This window comes from Talpa occidentalis, unplaced genomic scaffold (genome assembly GCF_014898055.3).
Source record: "Talpa occidentalis isolate TD23 unplaced genomic scaffold, MPIMG_talOcc4v2.1 talOcc4.10, whole genome shotgun sequence".
Lineage (NCBI taxonomy): Eukaryota > Metazoa > Chordata > Mammalia > Eulipotyphla > Talpidae > Talpa > Talpa occidentalis.
This window is the reverse complement of record NW_023600993.1, coordinates 65,651,724-65,676,129: the sequence shown is the minus strand read 5'-3', so window position 1 is coordinate 65,676,129 and position 24,406 is coordinate 65,651,724. Positions and strand designations below refer to the sequence as shown.

General features: G+C 40.7%; 1 protein-coding gene across 1 annotated transcript in view; it reads right to left on the bottom strand.

Annotated features, from left to right (window-relative positions):
* APMAP (adipocyte plasma membrane associated protein) overlaps window positions 1-24,406 on the bottom strand; it is a 34,756-nt gene that overhangs the window by 8,191 nt on the left and 2,159 nt on the right. Inside the window, exons 2-6 of the mRNA XM_037493698.2 lie at window positions 16,967-17,083; window positions 10,665-10,780; window positions 3,476-3,568; window positions 1,787-1,903; window positions 277-451 (exon numbers count right to left, since the gene is read on the bottom strand). Of these exons, the coding sequence (XP_037349595.1) occupies window positions 277-451; window positions 1,787-1,903; window positions 3,476-3,568; window positions 10,665-10,780; window positions 16,967-17,083 (618 nt within the window). The remainder of the gene's footprint in view (window positions 1-276; window positions 452-1,786; window positions 1,904-3,475; window positions 3,569-10,664; window positions 10,781-16,966; window positions 17,084-24,406) is intronic.

Here is a 24,406-nt window from a genome sequence, read left to right as displayed (position 1 = left end):
GACACCTGCAGCCTGGGCTGCCTGTGAGTTTCTTCCTGGCTGCCTAGATCACACCCTAAGATAGGCAAGCCTGATTTAATTTAATTTCTCAGAGAATGTGAGAATATCTTGCTCTATTTTCTGGTATCCATCACCTATTTCTAGAAGCCATTAAGATTCTCTTATAAAGTGAGATATTATTCTCAGAAACACTCCAATTTCTAGAAGCAAAAAGCTCTGCTGCAGTCACCCTGCCCAACTGATGGCCTAATGGAGCAGATCTGAAATGACACTCACCGCCCATCATCCGTTCCCTCCATAACCAGAAGCAGATAATCTCTTCTTTGCCATTTGCTGCTAGAATCTGTAAAATAAATCTTCTTTCCATCCTGAGTTACTGAAAGGTCATTCACAAAGGACATTTTCCTCCCCTCAATGGGTGTCTCAGAGGATAGAAGCAGTTTCACTTCACCTAAGGGAGGGATTGAGAGAAAGAAAGAGACTTGCTTTCATTCTAGAACTTGTATCTCAATTATTTCAAAATATTAATCAGCCTAACGTATTTAAAAAAGAAAACCTCAAATGCGCTCCTTCATGTCATATGTCAGAGATTGACTTATTACAATAAAAAACAGTGTTTTCCATTCCATCACTGGCTAGGTGATAAATTTTTTTTGACTAACTTCATGAAGGGCAGAATCTTTCCTCTTCAGATAAGAAATTCTTTCTCTTCTTGAAACCAACTGACTTTTCAAAAATTTATTGAGTCTTAGGTAAAAAATGTTCCAATCATCTACCTGTAAATAAAGAAATAGCACCAGTAGGAATTTTTTTTTTCAATAATAAAAGGAACATTCATGGAGTGCTAAGTTCTGTCCATGTAAAACCTCATTTATAATCTCATAATATTGGCATGAGGCAGCACTATTATCTCTGTTTCATGGGTAAGTAAAGTGGGTGTAGAGAGGCCACGGAGCTTGTATAGTCACACAGCCAGCAGGTGGCAGAGTCCAGGGCTTTATGCGCCCCATATCCACGATAACAAACTCTTCCACAGCAGGAACATCCCCCACTGAAGCACATACAGCAAACATTGTAACACTGCATAAGATGACAAAGAGAAGCAGCTACGAAAAAAAAAAAAAAAATGAAGACAAGAGATGAAAGAGAAGGAAAAAAGAGAAGACAGAGAGAAAACAAACAGAAATACGAGAAAGAGACAGGAAAACATAAAAAGGGAGATCAAACGTCCTCAGACCAAGCCCTTTTGAGACCCTCTGTCTACAATACAAACACCAGAGAAAACTAGAGTATTAAATGCAGTTATGTGGTGGGTGTTATATGGTGTTTACTACCAGCTGCTATTTTTAGGCAATGCTTTCAAGTACTATTCAATGAGTAAGAGAATATTAGAGTACCCAGAAGACTATATATAAAAACTTCAAGTAAGGGCCTCCCCTTGTGGCGCAGTGGTTGAGCGCTGGGCTGCAAAGCTGCCCGCTGCCTCTGCAGTGCCGGTTCCATCCCCGGCCGCCGGCAAGGGTCCCACATGGCGCGTAGACCTCTCCTGCCGTGCCCGCTGCTCCCCTCAGCAGCGTATTTCATCGGTCTGCCTGTTCTGCTCCCCACTCTGGCTCTGGTGAATTCTCTCACCCTCCTGCGCTTCTGACTGTACCCAGGGCTTGTATAAATAAAAAAATAAATCTTTAAAAAAAAAAAAAAAACAACTTCAAGTAAGTCCACTTATGTGCATTTTGCTTAAAAGGTTTGAAATCATGACAGAGGGAAACAAGATATTGTCACATACGTGTCCAGGGATTTACTTCAAATAGTCCCTTGTAGGCATCAACCACAAAAAGAGTCCCATTGGGCCCCGCCCGAATACCCAGGGGTCTCCCACAAGCAGGCTCATCATCTCGGGTTTCTAGGAAAACAAATAGACAGAAGTCAGTGACTGGTCCAAGATTTTACCCGTGCCCCCTCAGCAACCAAACGCCTCATTCTGACACATAAACAGTTAACTCAGGGAAAATTATCAGGACCCGGGTCCAACATCAGAATCCCCTAAAACCTCATGGGTTCAAGTTTAAACCCACAGCTTGACCTGAATATTATAGCCTGACTTGAAAACTGCATCCTTCTAAAAGTAAGACAGCTCTCTCTCTACCTGGCATCTAGGAAAAGCTACTCTTTTATTCCTTAATTATCCCACTTCACTACCTACATTGTCTTTAAACCTGTGGCAATGCATATTTACTGCAGAGTGCCTGCACAGGAATCCTTACTGTAGGGTATTTATTGCAGGGTGTTTACTGCATTGTTCACTGTAGGATGCTTAATGTAGAGTGTTCACTGCAAGATGCTTACTATAGAGATGCTTGCTGACACAATATGGAGTATAAAAAGCCAGATCAGGGCCTCCCCGGTGGCGCAGCAGTTGAGAGCCGGGTTGCGAAGCTGCCCGCAGCCTCTGCAGCGCCGGTTCGATCCCTGGCTGCTCCCTGGCCACCACTGGAGGAGGGTCCCACATGGCGCGCTGACCTCTCCTGCCGCCCGCTGCTTCCCTCAGCAGTGAACTTCGGTCCTTCTGCCTGTTCTGCTCCCCGCTCTGGCTCTGGTGAATTCTCTCACCCTCCCACACTTCTGACTGTACCCAGTGCTTGTATAAATAAATAAATAAATAAAAATAAATCTTTAAAAAATAAAAAAATTTTAAAAAAATTTTAAAAAGCCAGATCAAAGAACCAAATGTAGATTCCATCACATGTGTGAGTGTAAGTGTCCACAAAGATATCTTAAAAGGTTTTCACTAAATGCTAATAATAGATATATCTGAGAAGATTCTGAAATGGCTTATTGTCTTCTATGGACTTTTGTGTTGCATTTTACAGTAAGATGTTATCATTTTGACAAAAATACACTAGCTATTAAAAAAACTCAATATGAGAAAATAAAAAGTCTTTGGACTACAATTCTTAAACACTGAAATGCTTCTAATCTAGATTTCCAAAATCTGAATGACTTAGGATATTTTCACTTTGAATGATACCCCTGACATTCCTGTGAAGGTAATTCAGGAATTACATTTACATCAAAGTAATAACAAAGCTAACTGCTTTCTATAGCAGTACTCTGACAAGGCCTACTAATCTTCTCCAAAAGTACCCCAAGGATACACAGTGGCCTATGCTCACTACTGAGGGGACAGGTCCTGTGAGGTAGTCATGATACCATGGCCACTGCCTAGCTAGGAAAGTGTAGTGGACAGTCAGGCTTTGAGAGGACCAGAGGCCACAACAGCAATGAAGAGCTCACCCAACACCCCAGCCATGCTCCACCTGCCAGGTGGCAGTCATACCCTTTCTCGTGAGGGGGAACCTGATTTGGGGAAAACAATGTCACAAAAAAAGGACCATTTGGCATATTTCTGAATGACTGGAAGAGACAAACTGTCATTCACAGAGGACTTGCTGATGGGGGACTGTCACTGACTTACTGCATGAACCTGAACCAAACCGGACGACAGTCTCCACTTGTCCATTTTCAAGTTTTATGACCCGGCCATCTGCTGTGCCAGTAAACATCACATCTGTTAAAAAACAAATGAGAAAGAATAAGAGCATTAACTGAATAGCCAAAGAACTATGACTCATACCAACTTCTTCTATAATACAAGTGGCTTGTTGGTTCTTTTTTCTTTGTCCACAGAGAAAAAGTGACAGTTCTGAATATGAAGAAGTGAATTCTGAGAATAGAGTCCTTAAAATGAGCAGCAATAAAAATAAAATGAGGAAGGCTTGAGGAATCAACACATGGGCTTGAACCTAACAAACAGAGCAAAAATGCAAAAGACACCAATGAATAAAACCACAAAGATTTTCTACTCTCAAAAGAGCAAGGATTCCTGGTCTGATGCTCAGCACTTAGGGGTTCATGTTCATGTCAGTCTCATGTCAGTGTATGTTGCCGATGCTGATTACATCCTACAAAAAGGAAGAATTTCTAAGAATTCCCTGAGGATGAAGTTATAGCACATCAAGTGCTCCCCTTGACTGCATACATACTAAAATTGAAATAATACAAAAATAAGCATAGACTTTGCAATGTCATGGAATGTTCTATATTTTTAAAATGTATATTGCAAACTCTAGGGCAACCACTAAAAAAAAAAATTGAAAATAATTGATACACTAATAATAGAGATAAAATGCCCAATTAATCCTAGAAAAGGCATAAAGGCAATGAAAAATAAAGGCAATTAAGACAACAGAGGTATTAAACCAATATCAATTATCACTGTAAACATCAATGGTTTAAATACTTTAAATACACTAATTAAAAGAGACTCTCAGTATGGATAAAAAAAACAGACCCAATTCTATTGTTGTCTACCAAAAAAAAAAAATTAAATATAAAGACACACACATTCCTACATCACTCCACAATGTTTTAGTCAACAGTGGACTGCATATACAAAGGTGGTACCAATAGGCTATACCATATAGCCTGGGTGTAGAGTAGGCTATCGTAGCTAGGTTTGTGTAATTACACTCTATTATGTTTCTACAATGAAACTGCCTAATAACATATTTTTTCAGAATGCATTTTCATCATGAAGGGACACAAGACTATGGATTAAAAATAAAGGGATCAATAAAGAGATATCATGCTAACATTCATCAAAAGAAAGCTGGAGTAGCTATATTAAACTCAGACAGAGAACAACTTCAGAACAAGAAACACTCTTGGGAGAAAGAAAGACATTAAATAATGATAAAAGGTCAATTCTCTAAGAAGACTTGACAATCCTTAATGGGTATGAAACTAATAACAACTCATCCAAAAAACATGAGGCAAAACTGATAGATGTGAAAGGAAAACACAGACAAATCAAATATTAGAATTGGAGTGCTCAGCATACCTCTATCAAAACTGGGCCGATCCTGCTGACAAAATTCAGCCATCAATCAACTGTATATAACGGACATTGATCAACTACTTTATCCAATCATAGCAATTATACATTCTTCTCAAGTTCACATGGAAAATTCACGAAGACAGACAACATTATACATTAACAAATTTTATGGAATATAGATCATATGTCTGCTCTCAGACCACAATGGAATGAAACAAGAAATAATGCCACCAAACTACTTGGAGATTAAACAACACACACTTCTAAATAAAACACAATTCAAATGAGAAATCTCAAGCAATTTTTGAATTAAATTTTGAACTAAATTAAAATGAACATACAATTTACCAAAACGTGTAGGATGCAGTAAAAGCAATGCTTAGTGAGAAACTTATAGCATTAAATGCATAAACTAGAAAAGAAGAGCTGAATTCAATCATCTAAGCTTTCCTCTTAGAAAACTAGAAAAAAAAAGAGTATATTAAACTCAAGATGACAAGAACAATATAAACTAGAGCAGTTACCAATGAAGATGAAAACAAGAAATCAGCAGAGAAAATTAACAAACCCCAAAGCTGGTTCTTTGAAAAGATTAATGCAGCTGATAATCCTCTAGCCAAGCTAAGAAAAAAAGAAAAAAGCACAAATTATTTGTATCAAAAAATGAAAAAGGATACATCACTACAGATCCCATGGATATTAAAAGGATAATAAAGAAATATTATGAACAACTCAATGGCTATGAATTTAGTAACCTAGATGAAATGTATCAATTCCTTGAAACTAATACTTTGCCAAAAGTCACACAGAAGACAATCTTAATATGCCTATATTTATTGGGGAAAAAGAATCAACAATTAACAACCTTCTGAAACAGAAAGCACCAGGAAAAGACGGCTTCACTAATGAATTCCACCAAATACTTAAGGAAGATATGATACTAATTACCTACAATCTCTTTCAGAATATAGAAGCAGAAGAAATACTTCCTAACTCATCCTATAATACCAAAGGCAAACAGTCATTACAACTGCAGACAAATATCTCTCCTGAACAAAAATGTAAAAATTTTCAACAAAATATTAGCAGCCAATCTGACAATGTTTAAAAAGAATTATATACCAAATCAGGTAGGATTTATCCCAAGTTACCAGGCTAGATCAGCATTAGAAAATAAATGAAATACTCCATTAGACAAACAGGCTAAAGAAAAATCCCATGGTTATATCAAAAAATGCAGAAAGTACATTTGGCAAAATCCAATAGCCATTCACAATAAAAACTTTCAGCAAATTAGGAAGAGGGGAACTACCTCAACTTGATAAAGAACATCTACCAAAAAAATGCAACTAGCATCATATTTAATAATGACTAACTAGAAGCTTTCTCAGAACCAAGCAAGGATGTCCCCTTTCCACTCCTTTACAATATTGTACTGAAAGTCCTAGCTAATGCAATAAGACAAGAGAAGGAAATAAAAGGCCCATTGATTGGGAAGGAAAGAAAAGCTGTTCCAATAACATGACTGTCTACATAGAAAAATCCCAAAGAATCAACAACTTCTCCCCTCAAAAAAAAAAAAAAAAACCCAACTTCCTAGAAAAAAAATAAGCTATTAAAATAAGGTTGCAGATACAAGGTAATATACAAAAGTAGTCAATCACTTTCCAAGTGCCAATAATGACAAGTTAAATTTGAAATTAAAAAAGAATATCATTTACATTATAGCATCCAAAATACTATTTACATTAGCCTCCAAAAGAATGAAATACTTAACTCTGAATATAACAAAATATGTGTATATTCCACATGAGGAAAACTACAAAAGTCTGATGAAAGAAGTCAAAAAGCTAAATAAATGGAGAGATATTCATGTAGTGGATAGGAAGATTTAATATTGTCAATAGGTCCGTTCTTCCTAACTTGATTTTTAATTGAAAATTCCAGGAACTTACTTTTTTGATATCTAAAAACTGATTTTAATGTGTATATGAAGAAGCAAAAGATCCAGAACAGAACACATAATATTGAAGAAGAACAAAGTCAAAAAACATTATTTGACTTCAAGGCTTACTCTAATACTACAGTAATCAAGATACTGTGGTTATGGCAAAAGAAGAGACAAATAGGGGGGCTTCCCCTGGTGGCGCAGGCAGTTGAGCACAGTGCTGTGAAGCTGCCTGCAGCCTCTGCAGCCCCGGTGCGATCCCGGCTGGTGAGGGTCCCACATGGTGAAGCAGACCTCTCCTGTCTCGCCCCCTGCTCCCCTCAGCAGTGTATTCATCAGTCTGCCTATTCTGTTCCCTGCTCTGTCTCTAGTGAATTATCTCACCTTCCCACGCCTCTGGCCTGTATTAAAAAAAAAAAAAAGAATAGACAAATAATGTAACAGAATAGAGATTCCAGAAATAGCTACATTAAACTAGTAAACTGACTTTGACAAAGGAACAAAGGAAATACAATGGCACAAAGACAGTCTTTTCAAAAAATGGCATTGGGACAACTGGATATCCATATGCAAAAAATAAATAAATCTAGACATAAACTTTACACCATTCTGGACATAGACCTAAATGTACAATGTAAAACACCTGGACAACAACATAGGAGAAAATGCAGGTGACTTAGGGTGTGGTGACGCCCTTTTAGCACAACACCAAATGCATGAAAGTAATTGATAACCTTGAATTTATTAAAATTAAAAACTTCTGACCTCCCTGCTGGCAAAAAGGGTTAAGCACTGCACTATGAAGCAATCTGCAGCCTCTGCAGCACGAGTTCAATCCCTGGCTGGCCAGGGAGAAACCACATGGTGAAGCAGACCTCTCCTATCTCTCCTGCTGCTCCTCTCAGCGGTGTATTTCAGACAATCTGCCTGTTCTGTTCCCCACTCTGTCTCTGGTGAATCCTCTCACTCCCACATCTCTGGCCTGTATCCCAGCTCTTGTATGCATAAATAAATCTTTAAAAAAATAAATTAAAAAAATTAAAAACTTCTGTTCTATGAAAGTCACTATCAAGAGAATGAGAAGACAAGCCACAGACTAGGAGAAAATATTTGTAAAAGGTACAGCTGATAAAGGAATATTATCCAAAATATACAAAGAATTCTTAAAATTCAACAATGAGAAAAACAATGCAATTTTTAAAATTACTTTTGAAAGACTTAAAACACACACCTCAGCCCAGAAGATAGACACATGATAAATAAGCACATAAAAAGATGATCAACACATGTCATTGGAGGAAATTAAAACAATGAAACACTACTACACACCTATTAGAATGTCCAAAAATTTAGAACACTTCTAACACCAAATGCTGGCAAAAATGTAGAGCAACAGGAACTCTCACTTATTGCTGCTGAGAATGCAACATGACACAGTGAACTTTGGAAGATAGTTTGGTGATTTCTTACAAAACTGAAAACACTCTTCCCACATGATCCAGCAATTGTGCTTCCTGATATTTACCCAAATGAGCTGAAAACATAAGTCCACACAAAAATCTGTCTTAGTCATAATTTCCAAAACTTGGAAGTAATCAAGATATCCTTCAGGAGGAGAACAGATAAATAAGGTATGGTATATACAGACATGGACTATTGCTCAGTGATAATAAGGAATGAGTTATCAAGCCATGAAAAGACATGGAAGAATCTTAAGTGCATGATTATTAAATGAAAGGAGAATCTGAAATCACTCCATACTAAATGATTTCAATTACGTGACATTCTAGAATAGACAAAACTATGGAAATAGGGCCTCCCCGGTGGCACAGCGATTGAGTGCTGGGTTGCGAAGTTGCCCGCAGCCTCTGCAGCACCAGTTTGATCCCCAGCCACCGGGCGAGGGTCCCACATGGCACACCGACCTCTCCTGCCGCCCGCTGCTCCCCTCAGCAGTGTACTTCGTCACTCTGCCTGTTCTGCTCCCTGCTCTGGCTCTGGTGAATTCTCTCACCCTCCCGTGCTTCTGACTGTACCCAGTGCTTGTATAAATAAATAAATAAATCTTTAAAAGATCCTTGGCTCTTAGTGAATACACATGTAAAATATTTAAGGGATTCTTTAAAAAAAAAAAAAAACTATGGAAACAATAAAAATCTCAGTGGTTACCAAGGTTGAGAGGAAGGAGGGATGAACAGGTAGAACACAGGGGATCTTTAGGGCAGTGAAACTATTTTGTAGGATGCTATTATGATAGATACATATCATTAGACATTTGTCCAAATCCACAGAACGTAGGACACAAAGAGTGAACCTTAATGTAAACTATAACCTATGGGTAATCATGAAGTGTCAATGTAGGTTAAGTAATTGTAAAAAAAAGTAATAATTGGTGGGGGAAGCTTACAAATGGGGATAGTGAACATGTGGTAAATCTCTGTAGCATCTCTTCAATCTTGCTATGAACCTAAAACTATTTTAAAAAAATAAAGTGTAATTAAAAAATTAAAGCATGCTTATTGGCGAATATTTTCTCCAGAACACCCTCCAACTGTCAGAAACATGCCAGCCATTCCTCAACACAATGTCCAAATGAGGCAGTAGTCGCCCTGGAGGCCTCCCTGTAGTTTATAATCACAGGGAGAGAGGTCCCCACTGTGCCTATCCAGAATTGTCACCAAGAAGATAACCAGATCCTTTAAGAGAGAAAAGGCAAGACCTGGTGACAAAGCATGAGTTACAGCCCAAGAGGAAAAATAAAAAGACAAAAAAAAAAAAATGTTCTTTGAAGGATTTGTTTTAATCACTTTAATGCCTCAAAGTTCCAGCTTCAAACATCATTGTTTGATTACTTCACCAAGAAAAAAAAGCCTGGGAAATTGATTAATGCATATCCATGTCTATATGCAAGAAATATTAGATCCTATTCATAAAAAGGGAAGTAACTATTCCTCTTAAAATAAGTGTGACTTTCCCAGCAAAATGAACGGAAACACACCAGTCTTTGAGTTAGTCAGAAAGCAGGGGCTGGGAGACAGAAGCTATTCAACACCACAGAGAAGCAGCTCTGACCTGCCTTCCCATCAAGAAAGAATCTCACATGTGTCCACACCCATTTCACGGGAAAAATACTACACTTTGGAATACAAAGCAGTATGCCAAGTTAAGTTGTTCAAATATTCGTATACCATTTTCAGGAACCCTTACATTAACTGTTCTTAGGAATCTTTTGATCCCTAAGCTTAAATTCTCATTATATCAGACAAAAAATGCCTGGTTACAGGCTGCTAGGGACTCAAGTCTCAAAGACTAAATTCTTGATCTTATGTTTGGCCAAGCCTAAAGCAGAGGTTACCCTTAAATGGAGTCACCAAAGTGAGTTTAAACAGAAAATTTGGAAGTGAAAGTTATTCATATTCTTTTCAAAGCTGAAATCTATACAAATAAAAAAATGAAATCTACACAATGACAAACAGAGCTAATAAACAATGCCCTGTCAAGTAATACCTACTTAACTTTGATAAATGAACTATGCATCAATGTCTGCATTTCCTTTGTCCTTCATTTCAATGGGTCCAACACTTTCAAGAGAATAAAACACTTCATACACGTGAATTTGAAATTACCAGCATTAAAATGGTTGACCATGCAGAGACCTGAGACACTCCCATGGGGATGTCTGCTCCAAAGTACACACGTCCATAGCTAAGAAAGAGGTCGAGGGCCCCCACCCAGGAGCAGTATGCCACTGTGCTGGACCGCAAGTCACAGTCTCAAAAGGACCCCAGTCAGGCTCCGTAGTTCCAGGGGTTTACTTACCCCCAATATTTGCTATGGACTCTGGGCCAATAAGTTGATTTTCAAAGAGCCTTTCCGCCTGTCGTAACTTCGTATTTGGTTGCAGAACACCAAGCAAGAGAGGGGGTTCTTTGAAGCTGTAAGATAATGCAATTACAGGAATTTGTCTAAAAAAGTACAAGAAATAAGTGTTTGCTGAGGACCTACAACATGCAAAACTCCCCATTCTTTGACAAAGAAGGCATATTCCAATAACGTCCTTAGTTGCCAAAAACACAAAAACTTAGGAAAAAACTGTTCCAGCTATCAGGAAAAGTCATAATAAAAAATAAAGATATAAATATGGCTATTACAAGAACTTTGGTAAACAGCTAACCTTCCTGGGGCCTCTGTCCGCCCACAGCTCAATACCTGTCCAAAGCCTTGAGGCAGATCAGACTGTTTCACACTCTAACTTCTATTTTCCCAGCTGCTGGACCCTGCAGCTGTGATGGAGGGGAGCCTTACAACATTTCTTAACTGACAGCGATGCTTCCTTCTTTGTGGAAAGGACGAAAGGAATGAGAAGAGTCTGTTCTAGGACAGGCACTCCCACCCCATGGTGGCCCTGGCGCATTCTGCATCCCACTAATACTCTCAGGACCCATCCAAACTTCTCTCTGAAGTCGGCAGCCATAGGGACTGAATTCCTTTCCCTCAGACATGGCTCATATGTAAACAGGATGCTTCTCTCAATCCCTTAGCAAATCCTGATAATGCCACCTTCAAAATACAGACATCACTGACTGCCTTCTCCCCGTGTCCTCTGCTCCCACATTGGTCCAGGCCATCTTCTCTACCTTCCTTCCTCCCCGTCACCTATAGTCCAGTTTCAACATCCACATGAACCTTATGCTTTAAAGTCAGAACACAGCACCTGTCTGCTCAAAGTCCTGCCAGAGTCAAAGTCCCTGAAGTGGCTTTTAGCTCTCCATAGTCTGGCCTGCCCCTCTCACCTCCTCACCCCAGTTCACTCTGCCTTCCACACCCACCCCTCCCTGCCAATTAATGACCACGTAAGTCATCTTCCATAGAAAATCCTTCACACCGCTTTTCCTACCTGCTTAGTGAGGCCTCTTCTGACCACCTACTTTAATATTTACCACCACCCTCAAAGCCCACTCCCGTAGTCCACTCTCTTTTTCCCATAGCACTGATAGGTTTCCCATTTCTCTGTTATGTTTATTGCCTATGTCCTCCAGAACATATGCTTGATGAGATCAGGGATGTGTTTCTGTGGTTCCTGCTGCTATATTCCAAGTACCTAGCATAAGGGAGGCTCCTGGTGAACAATAGGAGGAAGAAGGGGGATATCTCTCAATTCTCTCTCCAACTTGCCCTCTAACAAGGTTGTTTCCTAGCCAGGCCACCAGAGTGGGAGAACTACAGGAGGAGTTGATTGAGGATGGGGACAATGGGGTCTCCCTGGTGGCCTAGGGGTTATGTCCCAGTGCTGTCACCACTACTGCCTGAGTTTAATCCCCGGCCAGGGAGCTGACCCACATGGTGCAGCAGACCTCTCCTGTCTCACCTGCTGCTCCCCTCAGCAGTGTATTTCAATAGATCTGCCTATTCTGCTCCCTACTATCTCTGGTGAATCCTCTCAACCCCCCATACCTCTGGCCTATACCCCAATTCTTCTATGCATAAAAAAGAAAAAGAAAAAGAAAAAGAAAAAGAAAAAGAAAAAGAAAAAGAAAAAAAAAGAAAAAGAAAAAGAAAAGCTCTCTGCCTTGCAAAGCACTTTTCTCCTTGCAATTCCTTCTGAGGCGGCAGCTACTCAGAACAAAATGCCACATCCCCCACCTTCACGTGGGGGCAGAGGCCCTGTCTTCCAGTTTTGGTTTTCTACCTGCTTTTAAAAAACAAATAAACAAAAAAAAAACCTTGGGTTAACTAACATGTGATCATTCCAGAGGAATAAAGTAAAACTGAAATGTGCTTGCTTTGCTGAAAAGAACCTACGGACATACCTGGGTTCAAATTCTAGCTGTGGGAACATCCCACCTCCCAAGGTATGTGTGCAGACTGAACAACACATTCCTCCCAGTGATAAAGGAGGCATAAGTGATACTCAAGCACCCCCTCCATCCCTTGCCTAATTCCCTACACACACAAGACCTCAGAAATGTTTAGAATAAAACTAATCAGTATTTAGTGCAATGTCCCTGCCCACAAGAAAACTTAGATGAGAAAATGCAAAGGATGTGCAACAATGAACCAATGGAGCCTCCACTCCTGTAACAGAGCATAGAAGCATCGATGAAATGTGGCCCCCAGAACCAAAATCAGCGCTGCACAGCCAGCCAGGCCTGTGGACTCTTTGTTAAAGTCCGATTCTGTCAGCTCTTACTCCTGCTAAGCCCAGTTAGCACCTGCCACCTTTAGCTATGCCATTTAGGGTTAATTTCCAACTTTACCCTATTTTTCCCCATGGTTTCACCTGATCAGGATCACTCATTAATATTCCTTCCAAGCTCAAATTTTCCAAATATCGTTGCTGAGCTTGTCAGCTACAAATGTGATGAGTGTGTCTGGCACGATGCATGTGGCCAGGACACAGCCCTGCAGTACACACTCACTAGCAGTCATTTCAGTCCACATCTCACAACCACCCTGTGTAAGGACTTGGTTTCTATCCAGAAAGGCACAAAAGGTTATTTTTCACAGAAAGATAGGAATGTTTCTAGTTATTTATAAAAACATATTTATCAATTAATGTAAAATTTAAAAGGAAATACAGTCATGTTTTGGAGGAGAAGTTTTGTTACTATGACTTTATTTTTTTTTTAAAGATTTATTTATTGGGCCTCCTCGGTGGCACAGCGGTTGAGAGCCGGGTTGCGAAGCTGCCCGCAGCCTCTGTGGCACCGGTTCCATCCCCGGCTGCTCCCCGGCCACTGGAGGAGGGTCCCACATGGTGCGCAGACCTCTCCTGCCGCCCGCTGCTCCCCTCAGCAGTGTACTTCGTTCCTTCTGCCTGCTCTGCTCCCCCCTCTGGCAAATTCTCTCACCCTCCCGCACTTCTGACTGTACCCAGTGCTTGTATAAATAAATAAATAAATAAATAAATAAATAAATAAATAAATAAATAAATAAATAAATAAATAAATAAAAATAAATCTTTAAAACAAAATCAAAAAAAATAAAGATTTATTTATTTATTTATACAAGCACTGGGTATAGTCAGAAGCATGGGAAGGTGAGAGAATTTACCAGAGCCATAGCGTGGAGCATAACAGGCACACTGCTGAGGGGAGCAGCGGGCACAGCAGGAGAGGTCTGCGCGCAGGTGGGACCCTCGCCGGCAGCCAGGGATAGAACCGGAACCACAGAGGCTGCAGGCAGCACTCAACTGCTGCACCACTGGGGAGGCCCTGTTACTATGACTTTAAAGACCACAGAATAGCTATTGGTCTAGCAGTTGGAAGTTATGACAGTCCTGTCAAAAGTATTCATTTTAGGGCCTCCCTGGTGCTGCAAGGGGTTAAGTCTGAGCACTATCAAGCTATCAGCAGTCACTGCAGCACAAGTTCAATCCCCAGCCAGGGAGCAGACCCACATGTCACAGCAGACCTTTCCTGTCTTGCCCACTGCTCCCCTCAGTAGTGTATTTCAGTATTAGCTCTGCCTGTTCTGCTCCCTACTCTGTCTCTGGCAAATCCTCTCACTCCCCACACCCCACACACACACCTATGGCCTACACTCCAGCTCTTGTATTCATAAATAAATAAAAATTAAATCTTTAAAAAAAAAAAGTATTCATTTTACTACCAGGCTGAAAATTTAGAAGTTAAAAATAATAAATAGAAAACAGCAATAAGCTCTATGGGCAGACGAGGGTGTAAAAACCAAATAGAAGCATAAAAATTAAAACTCTGGTAAGGTCCATGGAGACTTGCAGGGAAGAAGAAAAACAGTGTCCCCACCCCCTGACTTCTCAGGGGAGGAGGATACTGGAATTCCTGGGAGCCAGATCTCAGAAATTCTTAGAAGTCTTTGGCAATGTGGACGACTGGTTCTAAGCGCAGAAAGCCCTCTGCAGCTGAGAACCACTGCCCAATGCATGCTTTGCTGCACCCATGCCAATCACATCTGACCCTACTTAACAGTGCTGCCACTCTGCTCACATCTCTATCTGTGTCAAATATATCCTGAAAAACACTGGCCACACCCCCTAGAAATCAGATGTCACCTATGTTGTATCTCTGACAGTCCTCTTACCCCGCCCAAATGAGGAATACAAGGTCTCTTCGCATGGCAGATTTTTGGCCAAGTCCTGCAGCTTTCCTGGTGACTTTGCTCCCTAATAACTGAAACCAACTACATAATAATCTACTCTGGAAGGGTTTCTACCCCTCTCCTTCCCCTGCCACATTCTATCTTTACTATGATTTCCTGGAGGTTTATAAGTGAGTTCTAACTCTCAAGGGAGGTGGTTTAGTATCCTGGAGGTAGACTTCCCAAAGCACTTCCATCAACTGAGCTCCCGTCTATTCAGCCGCACTGGTCCTGTACACCATGCCCCTTGCTCCAGGCTCAGAGATGACTGAGGTGGAGCAGAAGCTGGTGGCTCTGCTTTTCTGCCATTGCCAATAGAACACAACTTGCCCCAGACAGTTGCTCTTTGCTCTTTTTGCTCTGAACAGTAATAAAAAAAGCCTTTTTGTTGTAATCATTAGCATTTTTCCCAAACCTTAGTTCTTTCTGTTCTTTAACTCTCTGCCACTCTTGTTTTTGTTTTGCATTTGGGGCCCAACCTTCCATTTCTGTGTATGTTACTCCCTAAATCTGAACCCCAGAGAGAGACTCCTGTCCACCATGCTGGTTCCACCAGGTTTCTCCTCTCCTTTCCTTGTCAGACTCATCTGCTCCACAGACAGTATCACTGTGTGACTTCCAGCCCCTCCTGTAACCTGTTTCCTTTCAGGTTTTGGTCAGAAGCACATACTGATCTTTCCTCTGAATTTCTTTACTACTCTTTCCACACATAGAATCACCTTCACTGAGATCAAAGGTCTGCAGCTGAAGCCCCATCTCTCCCTCTACAACACAGAAACTCCACTTCCACCTACTGTCACTGCTCTCAGTCTTTCCAAAGCCAGCTCCTCAGTCCAGGTTTTGATTCCCAGCTGTGGTCGCAGGTCATATTTCCACTTTGCCAAATGGAGTATCCAGAAAGGCCCAAATGAGTTTCTATTTGGAGTCACATCCTACATGTGTTAATTAGCAAGACAGCCCCCCCACCATGCCAATGCCCCTTGGAGAGGACACCCAGTGTGCTCTTGACCCCACTTCAGGCAGAAAACACATGCAAAGGCCTAGCAGCGCATTAGGAATTACAGAGCCAACACTCTCATGAGTCTCGAGTGCCTAGGGCCTTCACCCATTCTCAATCTTATGTGAATGTAAGCTAATTGTATACATAAACCCTTACATACATATGTTAATCTAAGGTCAAAACTGTGTCTTCTATCTTTGTATCCAGCTGGATACCTAACTCATCACACAGGTCCTAAGCACATTTTTAATGAGTTGAATCCAATATAAAGCCTTAACTTTTAATTATAAAACACTAACACATTATGCAATTATACATGTAATGTTTATAATAACAAGACATGATTCTTATGTGATGTTTTTAAAGTCTTACAAGGACTAACTCACTTAAAACAAATGTCAGACAGTTTCATCCACCTGGGCAGTTTCAAGAACTGGAAGTTTACTGACAACCCACTTGCACCAGCCCAATATCAATGTCAAATCATCACACCAGTAAAAGCCTGGCTCTGCACTGTCATAAATACAAAAGTGAATATATTTCAAGGGACCCCAATTGTATACTATTTTTTTTTCAACTTATAATGGACTGCATTAGTCATAAAGCCCGGTGAAGAAAGACAACTTAGAACAAACAGAACCCTAATTACAAGGTTCTTCTAAAAAAAAAAGCCATTACTTACAAAATTTAAATAAGGTAACAAGCTTAACCTCCTTTTTGTATCCTTTTGTCACTTCAAATGAATTCAGGTTGTTGCTAATACATTTCTCTTATTTGGATTTTTGTTTTTTGTTTGAACAGTTTTGTTTTTGAAACAATAGCAGGGACAATAACATGCATATACTCTGTGTAACATCTAATTCAACATACAACAGGCACTAAAGAAATCACAAACCTCTCAATCCATCATAACTTACCTTACAGACTAGATTGGTTTAATGACTCAATAAATGATTTCAACTTACTATATTTTGTCAAGCAGCCCCTCCCAGGGACAGCTCACCTGAGAGGCTGTGGATCTATAGGGGAATCCACCAGCATCATGGCTCCAAGCAGGGGAATGGCAAGGGAGACAGCCAACATCAAGAAGGTCACCCGGAAAACTCTGCCACTGAAGGAGCTGTCAGAAATAAAACAGACCAAGGCAATCAGCAAAGGCTCAGGAGGTGACAAGCTAGTTGGCAGCGTCTACCCACCAGGAGGACCCAACCTTCCTGGCTTGTGATTAAACTTTAACACTGCTCACTAGGACTGACAAACATACCTTTGTTCTTTCTTTTTAACCACCCAGCTCTGTGAGACATTCTTATTAGTTATTTTCCAGATAATATTAAAAAGGCTATATCTTGAATCCTCCAGCAGAATTTTAAAGAAGGCAAACCCAAAAAAATCTGGTGAACATAAAATGTAATGGGAGAAAAGAAGTACAATGAGGTTAAGGAGATAAACTCATCTACAGATGAGATACACTATCTACATTTTGTGTCCCCAAATGCCATGCTACCTGGCACATGAATTCAAAGCAGCAGAACTCAGAATTGTGTATCCTAAGAGTCTCACATTTTGCGGATAAAAGAGACAGAGACAAATTCATGAAGCGAATGGAAGTGAACAATTTCCTAAGTGTCCAATTCCTCAACCATTTTGCAGGTCACACCTTTAAGAACACAAGAAGAAATTCTAGCTTTTCCACCTAGCAGAATTCTGACAAGATACTGACATTTATAAAGCATGCCTAAAATGACAATTCCAAATGATCACTTCTAAAGCCTCGAGAAAGCTGAGGCTTAAAGTATGCCTAAAATTTATAAAGTATGCCTAAAATTACAATTCCAAATAATCACTTCTAAAGCCTCGAGAAAGCTGAAATTCATTTTGGTAATCTTGAGTAAAGTTTTTGGACAAATGACCAATAGTGACTAAAATCTCTCTCACTCACTCCTCGCATACAGTATTCATCTGGCAAGCAAGGGAGGATACTTAGCCTCCTGTCACTACATAAACTTCATAGGAGCATTACACTAACATTAAGTGTCTTCAAATTCACTAAATTCTTGATACCAAGATTAACTTAAAGCAAATAAAATCATAAGTTCCTAAGGAAGAGAATCTTCTATCAGAAAAAACAAATAACCTCAAAAAAAAAAATCAAGAGACATTTAATAAAACAAACTTGACTTAAGGTCAATGTTTTGTTTGACTTTTAACAGGATAATCTTCTGCTGCATAAACCTGTTCCAGGTATAATGTTGAAATGTAGGGGCCAGGGTGCCAGTCCTAACTTTCCCAATAACCAGTCAAGTCAGTTCAGGTGAGTTTCTTCACCCCAAGGCCCACGGGTTCCCCATTGTAAAACAGGGTGTGTGGCAGAGTAACCTCAGTGTCCCACCCAGTTCTGAACATTTAGATTTTGTTAAATGAATAAAGCAGGAAAGAAATTACTGAAGAAATCACTGGATCCCTATAAATGGGATCATACAATTCATGAGTGGCTTTTGTCACTCAGCATATTTCAAGGGTCACTCAAGAGGAAATATGTATTAGTACTTTTCTTTTTGTGGCTATATAATATTGCACTAAATGCATATACCATGATTTGTTTATCCGCTCATCTGCTGATGGACATTTGGTTGGGAGGTGGAAATGGGAAGTGATTACTTAATGGGTACAAAGTATTGTTATGGGGTGATGAAAAAGTTTTGAAAATAGAAATAGTTGGGTGTTTGCCCAACACTAAGTATCATTGAACTGTACACTTTAAGGTAATTAATTTTATGTTAGGTAACTTTCACTTGTAAACAGTAATATTCGAAAATCCTATGTAAATGAGATAGGAAGGCTAGGAAGTTCCCACACATGCCTAAATCAGCAAGCTGCAGGTCCCAGCAAGCTTCATATGCCCCACAGGAAGTGACAATATTTCAAGCCCATCCAGCAGAACTTACAGAGGCCCTCTAGTTATAAAAGGGGATTCAGAAAAGTTCAAGTGGGTCTCACCATGAATCCACATTCGAATCTGCCTCTTTTCTCCTGTTCCTGAATAAATCTGTTTTGATGTTGGAAAAATCAATGGCTTAAGTTTGAAGTCAACATACCTCAATTAAAAAAAAATTAACAGTGATGGAAATCTAGATTGTGATAAAACTTTCATGTAGTTATTGGTGCAAAACTCTAGAATATACTAAAAACCATTAAATTAAACATTTTAAACAAGTGAATTTTATGACATATAAATTAAATCTCATAAAGATGTTTTTTTCAAAAATCAATAACTCAACTATGCAAACTGCCCCTCCAAAGCAGAGACTGGGCCACTCTAACTCAGGTGATTTTTTTTAGGTGGTCTAAAGTCTTTCAACACAATGGAAATAAAGTATCTGTACAGTAATGCAGGGCTGTTTACCAGTACAAATAAGAATGACTTTGATCCTCTGTTCTTCTATAAATAGAAACCCAGAGAGAGACAAAGGCCAAATGCATGGAGAAGAGGAGTGGCTTTCAGCAGTGAGTGCTGACCACAGGACATGGCACAAATCATCTCACCTGGGTCCTGTCCTTGAAGGAGGCTGAGGTAAGCCAGTGAAAGGGCAGGAGGCCCTGGCAGGAGGCCCTTGCAGGAAGCTGCATGGTGCAATCTTTCATAAAAATGTTAACACTGACCAAAGAGGTACTTCACCTTTTCCTGGAAAAAATGATTCTACATAAAATAGGCTCCTCTCATCTGGCCCATACTCTTAATTCCTCTAACATACTGTAGGTTACATTTTACGCCATGTGGGTAGCTCCCTGGCTGGGGATCAAACTCGTGCTGCAGTAGCTGTGGATTGCTTCATAGGTTGCATCTTAACCACTTGCTCCATTTTAAGTATCTTAATTTGGTAATATGATTCTGCGCTTGTGACACCTGGTTGCCCCTTCACACAATGGTAAAAGGCCCAATTATCTCCAAAACAAAAAGTCCAGCCAGGACTGAGAGCAACAGCTAGAAAGGCAGTCAAAAGTCAGGAGGATGACCTTCGTCCCACATGGCCCATTCCTGCTGGAGATCCAGCCAATATACCCTCACATTCAGAAAACAAAAAACTAGAGAAGAATTAGAGGCCACCCGGTCCAGTGCTCCTATGTGGCTAGCCCTGGATCTCCTACACCAGGAAATGCAGACATCTTTAAACAAGGTGGGGAGATGCTGCCCAAGCAAGTTCAGAATGAGCCTGGGAACCCTTTCCTTTATGCTCCCCAGATGTTCCTGTTATGCTCCTGGACACCACCAACTTTATCCAACCTCCTCCCCGGTAAAAGAAATCCTTCAATCCCCCTCTGGCCAAACATCATCCAACTTCTATTGAAAAGTTCTATGATCAAGTTTTAGAAACAGCAAACTCAAGAGCAATGCTGTCCAATAGAACTTTCTGCAATGACAGAAATATACATATGTGGCTACTGAGTGCTTAAGATGGGGACTAGGATGTTCTACAAATGTTTATCTGACCTGGGGTTATTTCTTTACTGTTGGATGGGACCTAATAGGCCCAGCAGTGTCAAACCCCAATTGGTACCATATACAATTATTTAAAATAGCCCAAACAACCAAATTGTTAGCCATTTAGAGCCTGCTTCCTTTGTATACTATGTGAAACTTCACAGGACACTGATAATGTAACAGGGTGGTCCCCTGGAAAAGGGGAGGTTCCAGGTTTCTGCCCCACCCAAGGGAGGGTTCAGCTCAGCAGAGAGGAGAAGCAGTTGAAGAGGAGATTGGAGAAGGGAGGAAACAGGATGGAGAGCCAGGAGACCTGGAGGAAGCACATGGAGCAGAGAGACATATGAAGAAACTACGCTTGCTTCTTCCTAGACTGGTTGAAACAGATGTGGGTGAGAGACCCATAGGGAGGATAATTATGGCAGCTTTTATCTTGATTTTGATTTTGCTCTTTTCCTCCCAGACTTGTCTGACTGTTTCTGACTCTTTTCTATGGTTCCCCACCGAAAGGTGCTTTAGACTTGGGGCAGGCTTTCAGGCCTTGCTTTGGCCAACCCTGTTTGGCTGGATATTTACCCATGAGGGGATGGGTTACTTCAAGTGCTTGATTAGGAAACTATATTCTTTGTCTTTTCTGTATTGCACACTAATTGTATTAAAGTTCTTTTCCATTAAAGGTCTTATATGTTTTGTCTTAATGTGGCAGATGGCAGATCCTATTTAGAGCAGGCAGGTTTGTGGGTTGTGGGGTGCCTCACTCCCTGTCCTGTAACAATAAAATGGGCCCTCTCGCCTTGGAGATCTCTGACCCCAGATACAGAGCCCTCTTTCTTCTCCCTTTTGCCCTTCAGCCCCTCCCCTTTGGCATGGTGGTCCCCTTCCCTTCTGTGCAAGGCACCCCCATATGCAAACCTGTCCAAGAGTCACCCAATAAAGCTTCTGTATGTGACTACTACCTCATCATCATCTTCTCCCTTGGTCAGTTCCCAAATCCCTCAAATACCCTACATAGTGCAAATGAGGAAATGAATTTTAAAATTTTAGTTTTCATTTTGACTAATTTAAATATAAATAGCTGTGTGTATAACTGTAAACACATGTATATTTACCATCATTCACAAGCATTTAACAATCACCTCTGCGTATTCTAGTATAAATAAGCAAATTCCAGATGGTGACAAGTATAATGAAGAACAATACAGCAGGGTCAGAGTCTAATAAACCGAAGGGATGGCTACACACACAGGTCAAAGCAGATGACCTCTGAACTAAGACTTCAGTGAAACTGGGAGAAATCAAATCTTGGGGCAGAACAATACAGGCACAGCAGCCAGTAGGACTCAGCAAGTACTTGGCAGTGATTGAAGAACACATGCTTTGAAGATTAACTTTTACCCCCGTTTCCAAACCTTGACCACAGAGGAGGAATGAGTGAAACAGGAAGATTGAGGAGAAAGATGCTAATACAGTTCAGTCCAAAACCAGGGCAAGATCCCATAGAGCCCTTTGGGCCCTGGAAGCCCCTGTGAGCAAGCTAAGTGTCCACAAAAGTTGCAACCGCATTTTCCCAACCGTTTGACCAAGGGAAACTTGATCACTTGGGTTATCTCACACATGTTCTGAGAAACATGCATCCCCCTGAAAGAGTCGAGGTCTGCCCTGGGAGCAGCAAACCCATGCCCTCTTGGACAGCCCTCCCTAGAAATGATGCCTGCAATCACCTGCCCTCAGCTCACTCTTCTCCGTGGGCAGCCCAGGTCCTGTAGCCCATCCTACAGTCCATTTTGTGGGGATCCTCAGATGTGGGACTTGCAGAACACTCGCATACCTGGTTGTTGCAGGGTTTAAAGTTTTATCATAAGTGTGATAGTCAGAATTCAAAGCAAAGCTCTAGTATAAACCATAAACCATCCTTCCACAAAATAGCTTTAGTTTTGAAAACTGAAAAATAAGAGAACTTCACATAAAAATCTAGGTTTTTCAGCTTCTACTGGCTGAACCCCACATGAATCCCAAAGCTACAGGGAGACTACTCTCCTCTCCTCCCAGAACCACCCTTGCTGGAGAATAGTCCCATATCTGGCTGTTAAGACACTCAAACAATGTGACTGATGTGTGTGCTTAGAACACAGAAGGTGTTCACTAAATGATGGGGAAGATCCCTTTGTGAACATCAGGTCAGAGTTCTTGGGCTAAGAAGGGGGTGTGGATCCAATGCTCTGGGCACTCCTGCATTAATTTCAGCCCAAGATGCATTAACTTTTTGGCAAGCCCATCTCACTGCTGGTTCTGCAAACCCTCAGTCAACCACAATTCTGCATCTTCTCCACATCTGTCCCGACTCTGCACACCTGCATTATGCTACCTAAATAAAGCATACTCCTCAGCGTCATATGTTCCTACCACATTCTCCTTCCCAATCTTCAATGACACATCCAGAAAGGTTGGCAACTTCCTGTCCCAGGTGCAACCTGGGGAAACAACCTGTTTTCCCCAGTCTCTAGGAACACCCTGAAGCAATGCTCACCTCATGAGGGAAATTTCTCTAAGGGTAAGTGAGCAATCAGAGTGATGCAACAAAATTTGACAACTCCTGTTGGCTCAGCCATCACTTACAAAATCCTCTAATTTCACCAGCCAAATCTGAAGTGTTGCTCTAACACCTTCTGCACACAGGAAATCAGGATCTTGAGGCAAGGACTGAAGTAAATTGAATAATATATCTTTCAAGGCTTCCCTTATTCTGTTTAGCACAACTAAAGTTTGACTGATATTGCCCTCCCTGGTGACACAGGGGTTAAAGTCTCAGGGCTATCAAGCTACCAGCAGCCCCTGTGGTATGAATCTGATCCCTGCCAGGGAGCTAACCCACATGGCACACAGCTCTCATGTCTCACCCACTGCGCAAGAGCAGTATTATTTCAGTAGATCTGCCTGTTCTGCTTCCCAGTGTCTCTGGTGCATCCTCACACTCCCTGCACTTCTGGCCTATACCCCAGTTCTTGTATGCATAAATAAATAAAAATAAATATTTTAAAAAATAAAGTGTGACTGACAAATTCCATGACATTGAAAATGACCTGTGATTTTTTTGGAAAACCGTGAGTTCCACCTCCTAGGTACAAGGTGACCCCTGGAACCTGAGATGGTCAAATAGCAAGAAGTACAGCCTCCTCAAGTGACAGTAATTCAAATTTGTTTATGTTTCACATTGCTTTAAACTAAGACTCCTTCATTTTAGCACAGAAGATAAATAAGATACAGGGCCTCCCTGGTGGCATAAGGGATTAAGATGCAACCTATGAAGCTATCCACAGCTACTGCAGCACGAGTTTGATCCCCAGCCAGGGAGCTACCCACATGGTGTAAAATGTAACCGACAGTGTGTCAGAGGAATTAACAGCATGAGCCAGATGAGAAGAGCCTATTTTATGTAGAATCATTTTGTTCCAGGAAAAGGTAAAGTACCTCTTTGGTCAACGTTAACATTTTTATGAAAGATTGCACCATGTGGCTTCCTGCAAGGGCCTGCCCTTTCACTGGGTTACCTCAGGCTCCTTCAAGGACAGGGACCTCCCTTTGGGCCCGAATGAGATGATTTGTGCCATGTCCTGTGGTCAGCACTTTACTGCTGAAAGCCACACGTCTTCACCATGCACTTGGCCTTTGTCTCTCTTTGGGTTTCTACTCATAGAAGAACCAAAGGATCAGATAATAATTATAACCTTGCATTAGTATGTTCAAGTGCTTAGCTCATCTGTTCCACCCTGAATAAAAGGATTAAAAGTCCAAATTTCCCATTATAGCTCAAATACAGAAATCCAAGAGCCTTGGCATAAAACCTTATTACAAAGCATAATTTTAAAAATATGCTTCTCAATCACTGTCCAGCTGCCAATTCTATCCTTCATTCATTTTAATTTTTCTTTTAACTCCATTACTCTGTAACTTTATATAAACCAC